General features: G+C 40.1%; 2 protein-coding genes across 3 annotated transcripts; one reads left to right on the top strand and one right to left on the bottom strand.

Annotated features, from left to right (window-relative positions):
* Positions 1 to 162: 162 nt before the first annotated feature.
* On the bottom strand, positions 163 to 3,452 carry naa10 (N-alpha-acetyltransferase 10, NatA catalytic subuni). Of its 2 annotated transcripts, none has more exons than XM_076878806.1 (8): positions 3,255 to 3,452; positions 3,026 to 3,124; positions 2,847 to 2,905; positions 2,716 to 2,761; positions 2,225 to 2,340; positions 2,030 to 2,074; positions 1,448 to 1,533; positions 163 to 1,310 (listed from the first exon to the last, which is right to left on the bottom strand). In XM_076878806.1, exons 1-8 carry the CDS (start codon positions 3,273 to 3,275, stop codon positions 1,108 to 1,110), a joined length of 675 nt encoding a protein of 224 aa, XP_076734921.1. In that variant the 5' UTR covers positions 3,276 to 3,452; the 3' UTR covers positions 163 to 1,107. The 2 variants fall into 2 exon arrangements, with proteins under 2 accessions (XP_076734921.1, XP_004558777.1); XM_004558720.4 differs by having other exon boundaries at positions 163 to 1,290; positions 1,449 to 1,533; positions 3,255 to 3,449.
* A 4,043-nt stretch (positions 3,453 to 7,495) lies between these two features.
* zgc:158263 (ceramide kinase family protein) lies at positions 7,496 to 14,206 on the top strand. The gene is made up of 13 exons (XM_004558719.5): positions 7,496 to 7,875; positions 8,872 to 8,967; positions 9,161 to 9,298; positions 9,450 to 9,578; positions 9,667 to 9,730; positions 9,824 to 9,969; positions 10,055 to 10,129; positions 10,996 to 11,148; positions 11,430 to 11,535; positions 12,062 to 12,165; positions 12,900 to 13,096; positions 13,176 to 13,492; positions 13,651 to 14,206. Exons 1-13 carry the CDS (start codon positions 7,752 to 7,754, stop codon positions 13,763 to 13,765), a joined length of 1,764 nt encoding a protein of 587 aa, XP_004558776.1. The 5' UTR covers positions 7,496 to 7,751; the 3' UTR covers positions 13,766 to 14,206.
* The last annotated feature ends 51 nt before the right edge of the window (positions 14,207 to 14,257 follow it).

Below are 14,257 nucleotides of genomic sequence, written 5' to 3' on the forward strand. Positions count from 1 at the left end.
TGACCTGTTATAGAGACCCATGACATTCCTGGCATTGAACTCTTGCTGTAGGTATTGTGAAAAGCCATGCAGTAGTCTTTCTCCGCCAGTAGGAGTCACTAAAGTATAAATTTGACAGTAAAGGCACTTCCCCACTTATGAATAATAGGCTTAAAAATGGGCTGAGTAGATGACACTTTAATATGAACTTCAGCATTCCATTACTACATGGCATCGAACATGTTTCCACAGTGGCCGTGCTTACAAGCACTCATTTTTACAGATCAAAATCCTTCCGATTGAAGACTTGTGGTAGCTGTTCTAGTATTTACACCTACCTACACCATATAGTGAACTGGTGGCATGCTCACAAGTGATTCATGTTTATCTCCTTGTCATGTGTTCAACCAGTTACCTGAGGACAGATATCTATGATGTCCTTTCCATCTTTAATCGTATGTATTAAAAACAAACTCTTTGCAGAGGATTAGTTCAGCTTAGAAGCTACAGTACCATTTTTGGAAAAAGAAAAGGACGTAGCCCACGGAGGAAGAATGCAGACACAATGAGTTGGGTTAAATCATTAACGTGGAAGAATTTTTCTTTTTATCAGTTTATTCCATCATCAAGGTTTTTATCCTATTTTTTGGGGTCTTTAACTTTTAATCAGATCATCACTCACAATACCAAGGTGGCAGTTGAATAACTTATCCGACTCTGCTGGTTTTCGTTCAGAGATGCTCATTATTTGATGCCTTTTTTGACAAAAATGAAATACAAGAAGTATTATTTGACAGATTTATTCTGTCAAATAAAGACCAATTGAAAAGTACAGGCGGTCTTAAACCTCACACAGCTTTTACAATGACAATAATCCAATAAAAATGACCAGACCAGTAATTAATTTGTATTTAATTTAGATAACTGAGTAGATTGATGCTATTAACAAAGTCTCTGCTCATCACTGCAGGAAAAAAAAAAAACCCAGAATTACCAAAAATAAAAAAGTGACGTAAATGTTGGAGCATTTTTGGTGCCGAGATAATCAGTGTGTAAGGTCAGGGGAAATGGCAAATAGATAAAAACTGGATGCAAGGGATGATTTTAAAAATGTCTAAAGCTGCAGTGTCACTGTGAATCAGAAGAGGAATCTTTAACATCTGTGCTTTCTGTTGCCTCGCTGACTTCGCTCAGCTCTTTGCTCTCTCCTCCGCTGTCTCTCTCGCTTTCTCTCTCATGGTCACCGGACCCCGACGGACTTTGGCCAGATTGTGCCTCTTGACCCGGCACGCGTGCTCCGGGTTTCCTCAGCTGTGAGATGACCAGGGGACCCAAAAAAAAAGAAAAGAAAAAAAAGTAACGCATTCAGATTTTGGTCACATGCTCATATTAAGGGGCAATTCAGAGTGAGTGACAATCAAACTAAAGTAGCTCATATTTTTTTTTAAAAAGATGTAAAAATCAAGTACCTCATCAGCCATGTGGGCCAGGTCTCTTTTCATGGCGTAGGCATCCTCCCCATCTGCGTAGTATTTGGGCTCTACTTCACTAATCCTGTGAAGGGACAAGATAGTAGATCAGTTAAAGTTGGTGCAAAAACATTCAGCTGTTCAGCACATTTTCAAACAGAATTTTAATGGATTTTAAAAATGAGAGTTATAGTTGAAACTATCACTAATCCAACCAACATTCTTTCATCTATATACATAAAGAAACAATCATGTAGAAAATGACCCTTAAAACTATTTTTAAAGCATGGTGAGGGAAAGAAAAAAGTAGACTGAGCCTTTAGAGACTTTAAAAAACAAAACAAAACCCAGTAGTACCTGGGAATAACAATCTTATAATTATCTACCAATATAAGTAACCATCACATTTGTGATACAGTTATCTGATTAATTATACTAAACACAGGTCAAATTATATCGACTACCAGTATTATTAAACTATTGTAGCCCAGCTGATGTAAATAAAATAAAAGTTGTAGTAGTACATGAATTACATTTAAAAAACTTAACAGTAATGTTGCTAGAGAAACAGAAATACTTACTGGAATTTAAGTGTGTTTGAGTACAGGTGCAGGGCAGCTCGGTTGCTGCAGTGGGGAGAAAACATTTCTTGAAAACAGGAGCACTTACAGATACAATTGGAGTCAGAACACATTTTGTACATAGGAATTCATACAATCATTTATGTACACAAAGAGATAAACCCTAGTTTGCAACAAGCCAAGAGTCCGCAGTACCTCTTGCGAACATGAAGTGAGACATATTTAGCATTGAAGTTTTCTATCATGGCCCGACTGGCTTGATCCATCAGCTTCTGAGCCAGTCCCAGACGTCGGTGGGACCGCTTTACTGCCTAGAAGACAGAGTGTTTTAGGTGAAGCTGGTGGTTTAAGAGCTAAAGATGTTAAGATTTGAACTTGGAGTAACCAAGAAGGATGCGATCAGAAATTAGTACATCAGAGAGACAGCTCAGGATGAGCAGTTTGGAGATAAAGAGGCAAAGGTGAGCTAGTTTGCAAATGTGCAATAGAATAATAGTGGATATATTATGGAGGTGCCAGACAGTAAGAAGTGATGAAAACCATGAAGAATGACAGAGGAAATGCTAGCGACATGATGAGATTGGAGGCAGATCCGCTGTGGTGAACCCCCTAAAGGAGCACCCAACAGAATATGAAGAAAAAGAGGCAAAGGAGTTGTCTGAGGTGTCGCAGGTGCTCCGACTCACCAGGGATGTTATGTGTCCATGAGGTACATCATCTGGGTCCTCCTCCCTATAAAGAGTTTGCAAAAGTCATAAGAATCAATGCGTTTTCTTAAAAGTGACAGCAGGATACAAATATGCTCGCTAATACTTACATCTTTGCGAGCACATATCCCACAATTTTCCCATTTTCATCCTCTGCTATATATGAGAGCTGGAACGATTTAAACGGAAGAACAATTAGAGACATAACCGTACACATTGTAATGGTATGTATGATAGGAGCAGTGCCATTAGCAGAGACAGGGAAACTGGAATCAGCACTGCTCGTTACCTGTGGCCATGACAAGCCGTGATAGAAGTAGTATTTCATCTGATAATTTTCTGGAAGACACAGCAGGTTACAGTGCTGCATGTTCATTAGGTCCTCCGGCTGAAAGAAACACATAAAAAGGGTCACACAGCTGACCGGCGATATCTGCTCAGCTAAACTGCAGCCTGTAACGTTAGCTTAGCTCTGTGCAGAAACAGCGTGGCTCTCGAGTGAATTTCTCTATACTTACCCGTGCGTTTCGTATGTTCATTTTCCAATATCAATTACTAACAAGATTATGAAAATCAAAAAAATCTATTATACTACACTGGTCAAATGATTCATAACAGTTCCCCTACGGGGTTAAAGAGCCTGTTTCGCTAGCTAACTAAATGGACGTGCTAGCAAGGAAAGCAAGAGGAAGGAGCGTGCCACAATAACGTCATACACGTCCGCTCTGCCGGGATTTCAGAATAAAAGTTGTACCTATTGTATTAATCGGATTTATTTTGAAAAAAAGTGGCCATAAACCCTTGCTGTGGCCCGACGGTGGCTAACATAGACAGACAACTATAGGTAATTTGAGGTTATACTAGTGATGGCCAAATGAAGCTTTCCGAAGCACTGAAGCTTGTATTGAAAAACGGTTCATTACTCGAAGCTTTTCAACACAGTCCTCTCCGGTGACATCTGGTGGTGAAAATTTTGAAGAGCAGCTTGAATCTGCAAAATAAAACGGACTGCTCAATTATCACTGCTCACTCAAGAGTGGAGTTCTCTCTGATATTGGGCCACCGTTCCGTTGCTTTGAACATGTAATTGGTTTTGTTTTCTCGATTGGGGGGCTGAAAAAAATGTAATGCGTATCTGCGTAATACATTTTGATCAATAAACTTTCCCTATTTAAACATGCACTATGGTGGCCTTTCTTTGCTCATAACTCCTTGATGTTGGTAAATACAATAAGTGAGCAATATATATAATATACATATGAGAATGCACAGCACATTATGGAGTATGCCCCTGCTGTGAAGTCCTGCCTCCATCTACTTGTCGTTTAATCACTGGACAGCTGGACAGGTTCATACAAAATATTAGATGAGGCCAATTGTCCTATACATATTTGTGACCTAGGGGTGGGATTGATTGTGAACTGGAAAGGGAAAATGCTTAGGGAGCTGAGTACGGCTGCATCGTCACTGATTTGTAGAATCATTTTTGATTCGATACAGGATCCGATTCAATTTGATTGGAATCTGGAAAGTTTTGCCTCAGTCAGAAATATTACAATTCTGATCATTTAACAGTATATATCCATAATTTCGTATCTATTAAAAGAAAGCTGACACATGTGAGACTTAATTAGAGATGTAAACAGAGAGTTATGAAACCTGCAGCTGCAGAAGCCAGCGGGAAAAAAAAGAGGCAAACACAGCGCGGACCCGACGACGCACCAAAATCTGACTCTGACGCGTCGGGTCCGCGCTCTGTGTTCACGTTTGTATGCAGAATCCGTAAACCTGCTCCCAGTTACTGTTTTAGCTGTATGGTGTTTGACGACATGTTGTGAGGTTTAACCTGAGATGCTGGCGTTTCAGGCATAATAACGTTAATTTACAAATCGACACGGGATTTTAATGAATCAATATCACTTTATTCAATTTAGCATGGATTGTAATCAGAAAGGCGATAATCAAAACCCACCCCTAATCAAGAACTTGCAAAGTAAAAACATGATCAATGTAAGGTAGCCCTTTTGTTATTTACATTTAAAAAGAGGATTAGTGTTACTGTGCGCTGGCTGAGTCTGTTTCTTTTCTTAGAAATAGTTTCTCCTGCCCTGGAGAAAATCCACTTGCATGGAACAGAAGAGGCTGTGGAGTGCAGGAACTACACTGCAAGCTGGTAGATATGCAGGTATTCCTGGGTCCTGCAGACTATCACCTAAAAACAATAAACAAAATGATTTTCTAAACTGTAGCAATGTAATGTACGTATAGTGTCAAATACATTGTTGTAGTCTTCATTAGCTTTAATTCACATGGAAGTGTTCCTAAAGTCATATGCTGTAATGATATTTCCATTATGAAAACATGATTTTGGACATTTCAAGTTTTTCACTTCGGCAGATAAAATGAATTGAGCAAAATCAACTCAAAATATTCCCACACGCCAGAATGTCCTCTCTTCCTCGCTGGCTCCATATCTGTCAGTGGAATGATCACCTCTTCGCTCTCTGTCACCATCAACACACTCCACGAATCCCGTGGATGATTCACTTCCTTATATCCGTTTGAATCAGGTACCGAAGCAGTTACGTGCGTAATGAAGCTTCGGACGTCACTGGTCACGTGACTTTTGCCAAACGAAGCAAGCCTCGACACAGTGCTTCTGAACCAGTGTGTTGTCTTTTTTCGACACACGCTCCGGAGCGTCAGCTTCAAGCGGGCCATCACTAGGTTATACATTTTTGTAAATTAACACGGAACTGATGCACACATTTTACTAGACAACATTCTCTGTTTAGATGAAGATTTTTAAATAATATGATACAAATGCAACACATTTTCAAACACTTCCAAACACAAAAGAGGATTTTTTAATAGACACTGGATTAAACAAACTGTTGTTGAAAAAGTTTATATTAGAGATTTAAAAAAAATGTAAGAGCAATCCCACAAAACAAAAACAAACAAAACAAAACCAAAAAAAGCCTGCTAAAATATAAAAATGTTGCTTCAGCACTAATCAATTAATAGGGGAGACCGGGGATAGTTGTAACATTTTTGACATTTCTGTCTGTAAATTGGAGCTCGTTTAAGGTAGTGGATTCAAAATGTAATGCAAAGTATTTACATGTCTCTGCTATTAAATAGTGCAGCTATTTTCTCTGCAGCACAATTACCCATTGCATGGTATGGCCTCAAACACAAAGAGTGAAATGTTACAATTAACCCCATAGTCTGGGTTAGTTGTAACATATCCTGGGGTGAAATGTAACACAATGAAATAAGGGTACTAACAAAATATTAACATGTAATCTTTGTTTATTCAACACATGAATGCACTTACATCCATTTATGTAGCTCTGTGTGTGTGTGACAGAATGCAGAAATCTAGCTTTTGAACATATTCCAACCCCCCAAAAAAGACAAATTATGGAATTTTCTGCAACTGAATATTTCATTAATTTTGGTTGGTCTTCCTTGAGTTTGGCCTCATTGGCTCAGTGGGCATTATAACCTACAACTCTTGCACCAATTTTGAACATAACAATGAAGCTGAAAAAATGTAGTTGTTCCCCAGCATCGCAATTCCATTACTTTTTATCATGGCTTACCTTGGTGTGGTTTGCAAAGTGCTTCAGAAAGATGAGGAAATCTGTTTCTTGCACCCATCCTGATTTATTTCCACTACCAGTACTTCCTACTGGTCCATCTCTGACACAGTGGTCTGCATAATGTATGTGTGGGGAACACAAACAGTGGAGGAATTGTGTTGCCAATGGCATTAACCACATATACAAATGCGACCAGTGAACCTCTCTCTGCTGATGTCGTTGCCCCAACTTGTTTAATATAAGTTAAAGTAATAGTGTGGCAACTTGTAACATTTGCATTATTGTTACAACTAACCCAGACTGTTGCTGTTACAACTGACCCAGACTCCTATAGCCATGAACTAGCTAACATTACAGCCAACGGCTAAAACATTAGCACTAAAGACCTACACAGAATATATCCCCATAGACATACAAATAACACAATTTAAGTTTGATGAGTTTAACTGCAAAGCAGATAATGCTATTACAAATTGAAATAAAGTAGAAAAACTTACTTTTTGGCATACAAATTACTTTTTTTCGTGTTAAATTGTCTGTGTTTGACAAAATGTGCTGATTTTTCACATGTGATAGCAGAACTGAGTTGGGCATGCACAGGACGAGTCACATCATTTGAAACTTAGCCCTGATTGGAGAAATTGGAAGTGTTACAACTGACCCACGTTACAACTATCCCCGGTCTCCCCTACTCTCAACCTTCGGATAAACTGCCTTTTATATCCTATCGTTTACTGCAAAATCTTTTTTGCAGTAAACGATAGTTTAGTTAGATAGTTATTTATTTTACTTTGCTGTCCTCCTTGCTGCATATGTCAGATTTATAGTGTGTCTCATTCTGTTATTTAAAAGTCTCATCCTTGTTAAAAAATAAATTACGGTAGACTGTAATTTTAAATACCATCTATCTTCTACTTGTCGCCCTATATTAGTCTACAACATGTATTATTAGTCTTAATATTTGATGATTTACAGAGGCTTCCACACTCAAAATATTTAGATGACGTATTTAAATGCATTTAAATTCCCCATTCTGTCAACGAAGCAATGCTTTTAGGTCAATCAAACAGCGAGAAAGCACACATTCGCGTCAGATTAGCCTACTTGGCCACATTGCTCCAGGTAAACACCTGGCATCCAATCAGCAGCGCAACATGCAAATCGAGCAGGTATCAGAAGAGCAGGGTGCAGATAGGAAATGGGTATTTGCAGAATAACGCCCGTGTATCGGGCGGTGACTTCAGCATTTTAAAGGAATAATACTCTGAGCCTGTATTCAGAAACTGAGTTCAGATCGCCGGTGTCTGCACTTCTCAGGCATGCAAACACCATGGGCATAAAGTGTGATCAGGAACGCGTTTTGGCATACGGGAAAGACTGACTCTGTGACTGAGAGCGCTTTTCCAGATGGAGACTGACCTGAGGTTGGAGTCAAGTTTGTGGATCGGAAATAAAAGATATCGGGCCGTCCTCACAGGTTGGCATTTGAAATGGACTGAGGCGGATAAAAAGAATGGTGACAAGAAAACAGGTAAGTGCTCGTGTATCTCCCTCACATCTGTATCCTAGATGTTTAATGGGGCTTTATAAAGACTGTGTTTAAATGAGAGCGCGACACAAACACTCAGAAAGTTTCACAATGCACTTCTCCCCTGTTTTACTTAACATTTAAAGAGCCAAATATAAATGTGCACACATGGACCACTTTGCAACACCACATTTAAAAGAGAAAGTCTGCTTCGTCTGCACTGTACTGACATAAACTGAACTGAACTGACAAAAAAAGACAGTGGCCTACACCACAAACACCAATTACAAACTAGGCGTTAAGTTTGAACACAAGAAGGGGCACATCAATTGAATCTAAGTGCATGCAGAAAACGTGAAGAACGAGTTGAGCAGCACAAACATGACACATGACCTACAAAGGTAGTTTACTAAAAACACAGCCACAAACACACCCACCTCCTGGCATAATATTATAAGCCAACACTGAGCTTAAATTCTAGTTTGCATTTTTTTTTTTAAAAAGTGGGGTTTTTTTTCTGTCTCATCCACAAATATAGGTGAAAAAATATTTTAATACTGTCCAGTTAAAACCACTAACACATTGTGATTTATGATACACTGCCATAGTAAATTATGTAGAATTTGATCCTTTTAGGTGTGCCAGTCAGTCAGCAGACACAATAAACCTTCTCCATCTTATGTTTTTAAAGGTATCACATAAACAATAGCTCAGCTCTATTCAAGCGTCCTCGTGAGCCACCGCATCTTAATAAAGCAGCAGCATAAACGAATAGGGGCACCATGATGAAACTGAAGCAGCATGGAATTTCAGCTAGCATTATTGTATTGTTTGGGCCTGAGACCTGGCAAGGAACCAGCTGTATCATGCATTAATTTCTATGACAAGTGAAAAATGAGAAACAATCCTTTTGTAGAGTTAAAAAGTTCACTCAGTTGCAGCGACACAAAGAAACATGTTTAATCAATTTTTTCACATTGTGCATTTGCGCGATTGAAGTTTCAGTACCTGTGGCAGAGGTGGTTGGAGTGGAGAACGGTCGGGTGGAGATCTTGCCCCAGAAGTCAGTTGAAGACACAGACAAAGATTTCACAGGTGGGTTTTAGATGACGGTGTAGTTCGAAAACTATACACCCAAGTTCACAGCTTACTTTACAATTTTGTGCAATGTGTGCCTGTAGCCCCCCCTACTATCATCATCATCACCACCACCACCACCACTTCCAACAGTTGATACTATGGTTTTACATCATGGTTTCCATTTCTTGTATCTGTCATCTGCCTTCAGTTTTCTACATCAAGCGTAGCAGGAGTAGAAGCACTTATGGGTTGTTGTGGAACCTGGGCCGGACCCAGTTCAGCTGCCCCAGTCGGGTCCTCAGAGACCAGTGGACAAATCACCTAAGGACTGCCCTCAAAACTCACAGTAGGGGTGGATAATTGGACTAGAAACACAGCTGATATTTAACCTTGTATTTCTCCTAAATAGACTATTATTTTACTTTAACAAAAAAAAAATCTGTTGCATATCTGACGTTTTGAGCTCCCATCTGTGATATTCAACATGCATCTTTCAGGTCCTTTGCGTCCACATAGACTGTTGGTGTTCATCAACCCATTTGGAGGAAAAAAGAAAGGAAGAGAGATCTACCATTCACTTGTTGCCCCTCTGTTTGAGCTGGCTGGGATCAGCTCTCATGTTATAGGTAAACTGATCGCACAGTTGATGTTTAAAGTTTAACTCTGACACACAGCCTTACAGTTTACATGTAATCATTATATAAACTTTTTCAGTGACTGAACGGGCTAACCAGGCCAGAGACCACCTCTTGAAGAAAGATCTGACAGGCTTTGATGGGTAAGTGCTATCAGCGCAGCGGTATAAATACTGTTGTGAAAGAGCACTGTGAGGTGCTTTCATAATAGAAACGATTATGTTTGTTTATTGCAGTGTGGTCTGTGTGGGTGGCGATGGCATGTTCAGTGAAGTACTTCATGGTTTGATTGGGCGGACACAACAAGAGGCAGGTCTTTGTGAGACTGATCCCGCTGTCACATTGCAGCCATGCCCACTTCATATTGGCATCATCCCTGCAGGTTGTTGTTCATAAGCAATTATAAACTGATGGCTTCAGATTTAAAGGTGTCACTCTCACTTCCTGATATGTGTTATCCATTTTAGGTTCCACAGACTGTGTGTGTTATGCCACAGTGGGGGTTATTGATCCTGTTTCTTCAGCTTTGCACATCATTATTGGTGAGGAAATATTGCATACGGTCATGTGAAAAAGAACGTTTTCACAAGACTCTCTGCAGCTGCGTGGAAACTAAGTACACCCCATGTCTCAAAGAACTATATTCGGTAGCAAAAACTTGAAATAATTATATTCGTATTACCACTCTTCTTTACAATTTTGCTTCAGTTCATTGAGGTTTGGATATTTTTGTTCATGCACAGGTCTCTTAAGGCCCTGTCTGATCTGGACTTTTACTGGGTCATTGCAACATCTCGATTCTTTTCTTTTTAAGTTATTCTGTCGTAGATTTTGTGCCTGGGGTCATTGTCCTGTTGGATGACCCCATTTGGGACAAGCATTAGCTGTCAAACAGATGGCCTCACATTTGACTCTAAAAAAACGAACCCAAATCCTCCACCACCTTACGTGACTGTGACAGTCGGTATTAGGTGTTTGTGGTGCTGTGCTTGGTTTTTAAGAAAAATAAAGCACCGTAATGTTAAGAAATGCCCTTATAAACTTTTCCAGATTGATGGTTTTGAGGTCATTGCTGGTGCCCTTCCTCCTTGGCATTGTGTTAGCAAACACCTGAATGCTCCAGATCTGCACACTGCAAAATCTTCTGCTTTTATCGAGGTGCTCACACTTATGATAATCAATAATCAAGTGCATTTGATTAGCAGTACCTGGATGCTACTTCCCCTCAAAATTCCTATGGAAGCAGTTAACAGTGTATCGATGTTTTCATAGAATCGCACAGTCTTGTGAAAACTTTTTCTCATGAATGTAAAGGGAGTGTAACCCTGATCATATATATTTTTTTCAAAATTGGAACTGTATAAATAAGTTTGTATACCCACCCCTTGATGCCCTCAATGCCTTGCAGGAGACTCTCAGCCATTAGACGTGTGTTCAGTTCACCATGCTTCCACCCTGGTACGCTACTCGGTATCTCTGGTGGGCTATGGCTTCTATGGAGACGTACTGGCTGAGAGTGAAAAACACCGCTGGATGGGACCTCTCAGATACGACTATTCAGGTCCAGACCGATGATTCTTTTAAAACAAAGCAAATGACAGTCTGCTGAAGAACATTCTGTCAGATTCTCTATATTTATTTTTATCTCAAAGTTAAAAATTCACCCTGAAACTGTAACTGTTATCAAGATGACCAAATTGAAAGTCTCTAGTGGCATCTGTGCTTCCCTTTTCAGCATTTGCTATAGTAAAACCACTGTTGTTCTATTTTAAAATCTTGCACATATACAGTATCTGGTGTTCTGTATTTTTACCCAACCTTAATTTTTTTTCTTCTGTATAGGTACAGTTGTGTACCTGAGCAACAGAAGCTATGCGGGCATAGTTCAGTATCTACCAGCAGACCCACTGCTCTCCAGCCCTAAGGATAAAACGCGCTGCCTCTCAGGGTAAAACGCCTACTAGAAAGAGATAAAAAGAGACTGTGCTCTTCCTCCCATTGTTAATGTAACTGCAACTTTCACTTGCAAGTCAGGCCAAAACGTGACCTTGAAGAAAATATGAAAGCCTTTAACTTTTTTTGTTACTCTGGTGGGGGTTTTAAAAAGGAAGATCATTTTTAATCTTTTAATTTGAAAGCGAGAAGGTGCCCTTGTGAGGAGCATCATTATTATTCAAGGACTAGTGAAATGGGTCAAATTCACTTTGAGATACTGTAACTGCTACCCCCTGTAGCAGGGACTCGGGTGTTGGTTGCTTGTTCCTTGAGGAGGGTAGAAGAGACATAGCAAGAGAAACTTGATCTAGTTGAAAGTTGAGACCAAGCCTCTTGTTAGTACCTTAGTTTTTGTTTGGAGCAGGTGTCTCTGGCTGTCAGCGAATGGATTATAATGCTCTTATGAATGCTGTTGCTAAGGTCAGGGAGCTTGTTAGTTCACAGACTTGAAGGAGAGTGAAACTCTTTGTTCTTTTTAGGTGCAATGTGTGCTCCAGAAGTACAGAGCGACTATTCCCACACACTTCTGATTCAGGCTCCCTGTACAGCTCCCACTTCAGCCAGTACAGCAATGACTCTGAAGGTAACGATACAAATACTCGTAAATTCTGGTACATGATAACAAGATAACATCAGACAGCTGCTGCAGATTGGTGCACATCTCAAATGTGGACTGTTGGTTTGAGCTTGACTGTGGATGCTGTTTAAGTGCAGTGAACTCACTGTCATGTTCAAGAAACCAGTTTGGGATGATGAGAGAAGAAGCCATCCAAAGATGGGTACCCTGTGACACTGACTGACACCACCACCCTTAAGTGTTGATGCAAGGCAGGATGAATCATGTTTTTATGTTGTTTATGCCAAATTCTGACTCTACCAACAATCAAAACTGGAACAAAAGTGAACCACAAAAGATTTTTTTTCAGTGTTCTGTGGTCCAATTTCGGTGAGCCTGTGAAAATTATAGCCTCAATTTCCTGTTTTTAGCTGACAGCAGTCGCACCCAGTGTGGTCTTCTGCTGCAGCCCATCTGCTTCAAGATACAACTTTTTGTTTGTTCAGACGTGCCCTTCTCTATACCTTGGTTGTCACGACTGGTGGTTTGAGTTTTTCTTGCCTTCCTGTTGTTGTCCACAACACATATTGAAATAAGTAAAATCACACAAATGTTTTTTTCCCCCCATTTCCTTACTCTATTAAAAATTGCCTTATAACCCCTGGGGCACATTGGCCAAATATTATTTTCTTTTAGAAATCATCAACATCTGCTAAAATCGTTCTAATTGTAGCTTCTCCAATCTCTTCGTCTCTCTTTAGGTGAATGGGTGAGTGTGGAGGGCAGGTTCAGGTGTGTATCGATCACTTGTATGTCCAGCTCATGTGCCAGGAGCCCATTAGGTCTCTCTCCGTCTGCTCATCTGGCAGACGGAACAGGGGATCTCATCCTAGTATGGGACACTCACCCACTGAGCTTCCTCAAGTTCCTCTACAGACACACAAGCACACAGGACCAGGTATATCACATTCAGCTGAAAACAAATGGACTGAGAAACTTTAGAAACTGCTTGACCCAATCGTTCCTGCTTCTCCTAGTTTGACCTGCCGTTTGTGGAGGTCCATCGAGTGAAGGCCGTCCGTTTCTCTCTCCCAGATGGCAGAGAAGAAGAGGTGCACGAAGGAATCGGAGAGCTGAATCGCGCAATAGGTGGCGAAGAGCGAGAATACGTGGACACTGTAAGCAGAAATGGATCTCAGCAGCAATTGGCACAGAGTGTGGTGGAGCGAGAGACGATGAACGAGCACAAAACAGTGGCTCCCATCCTGTGTGGTCTGTGCTGCAAAAAGACTCCAGCTGTGTCCGTGTGGAACTGTGATGGAGAGATTCTGCCTTTCACTGAGATCTTCTGCAGGTAAGAGCACCACCCAACATGTTGTTCTACAATTCAATTTTATTTATACAGTGCTAAATTACAACAGTTGCCTCATAGCCCTTTGTATTGTAGGGTAAAGATCCCACAATACGTTATGAAACATAAGATATATAATTAGATTTGTTCACTTCTGTCAGGATCCACGGTCAGCTGGTACGTCTGTACGCCAGGGGCATTGAGGACGGAGCAGCCATGCAGAACTGCAGCCAGGAGAGTGACAAGAATAAAAGTAGATGCATCACATACAAATAGTCTGAAGAATGGAGTGTTTGCATCGTGGGACTGATTTGTGAATTTATTAAAAAATTAAAAAGCCAGACTTGCTTTCTGTGATTGCCAAAAAGTTCCTTTTATTTCAGGTACTTCTATGGATTATCTTCATTGTAATAATGATGAAGACTATTTATTCTTAAATGTGCATGTGTGTGTTAGTTGACTACCGCTTGCTAATTTTGGGGGCTTTTTTTCTCAGTAAACTACATTAATTTATACAGTATGCGGCAAGTGAGCAGCTTGTGGTCTGAATTTTATTTATGTGCACAAGTTTTCAGAGAATAGAGTCATGGGAAATGCAAACAGAACTTGAAAGACAAAATCTTTGTGCAATGACTTTTTATTGCTTGACTTTTTATTGCTTGATTGTTCAGCAGCAGTGCAGATTGTATATCCAGCTGAATAAAAGGTGAATGATTACTGGTTCTACATTATCAGTGAACAATTTTCTAGCTTCACACAAATCTATGA

This window comes from Maylandia zebra, linkage group LG20 (assembly GCF_041146795.1).
Source record: "Maylandia zebra isolate NMK-2024a linkage group LG20, Mzebra_GT3a, whole genome shotgun sequence".
NCBI lineage: Eukaryota > Metazoa > Chordata > Actinopteri > Cichliformes > Cichlidae > Maylandia > Maylandia zebra.

What these genes read in the sequence shown, in the direction of transcription:
- zgc:158263 (XM_004558719.5), top strand. Translation starts at nt 7,752, where the DNA reads ATGGAGACTGACCTGAGGTTGGAGTCAAGTTTGTGGATCGGAAATAAA. An exon ending in CACAGACAAAGATTTCACAG is followed by an intron (nt 8,968 to 9,160) that starts GTGGGTTTTAGA and finishes ATCTGCCTTCAG; the next exon opens with TTTTCTACATCAAGCGTAGC. An exon ending in AGCTTTGCACATCATTATTG is followed by an intron (nt 10,130 to 10,995) that starts GTGAGGAAATAT and finishes AATGCCTTGCAG; the next exon opens with GAGACTCTCAGCCATTAGAC.
- naa10 (XM_076878806.1), bottom strand. Translation starts at nt 3,275, where the DNA reads ATGAACATACGAAACGCACGG. An exon ending in TCACTTCATGTTCGCAAGAG is followed by an intron (nt 2,075 to 2,224) that starts GTACTGCGGACT and finishes TCCCCACTGCAG; the next exon opens with CAACCGAGCTGCCCTGCACC. An exon ending in GGCCCACATGGCTGATGAGG is followed by an intron (nt 1,311 to 1,447) that starts TACTTGATTTTT and finishes CTTTTTTTTTGG; the next exon opens with GTCCCCTGGTCATCTCACAG.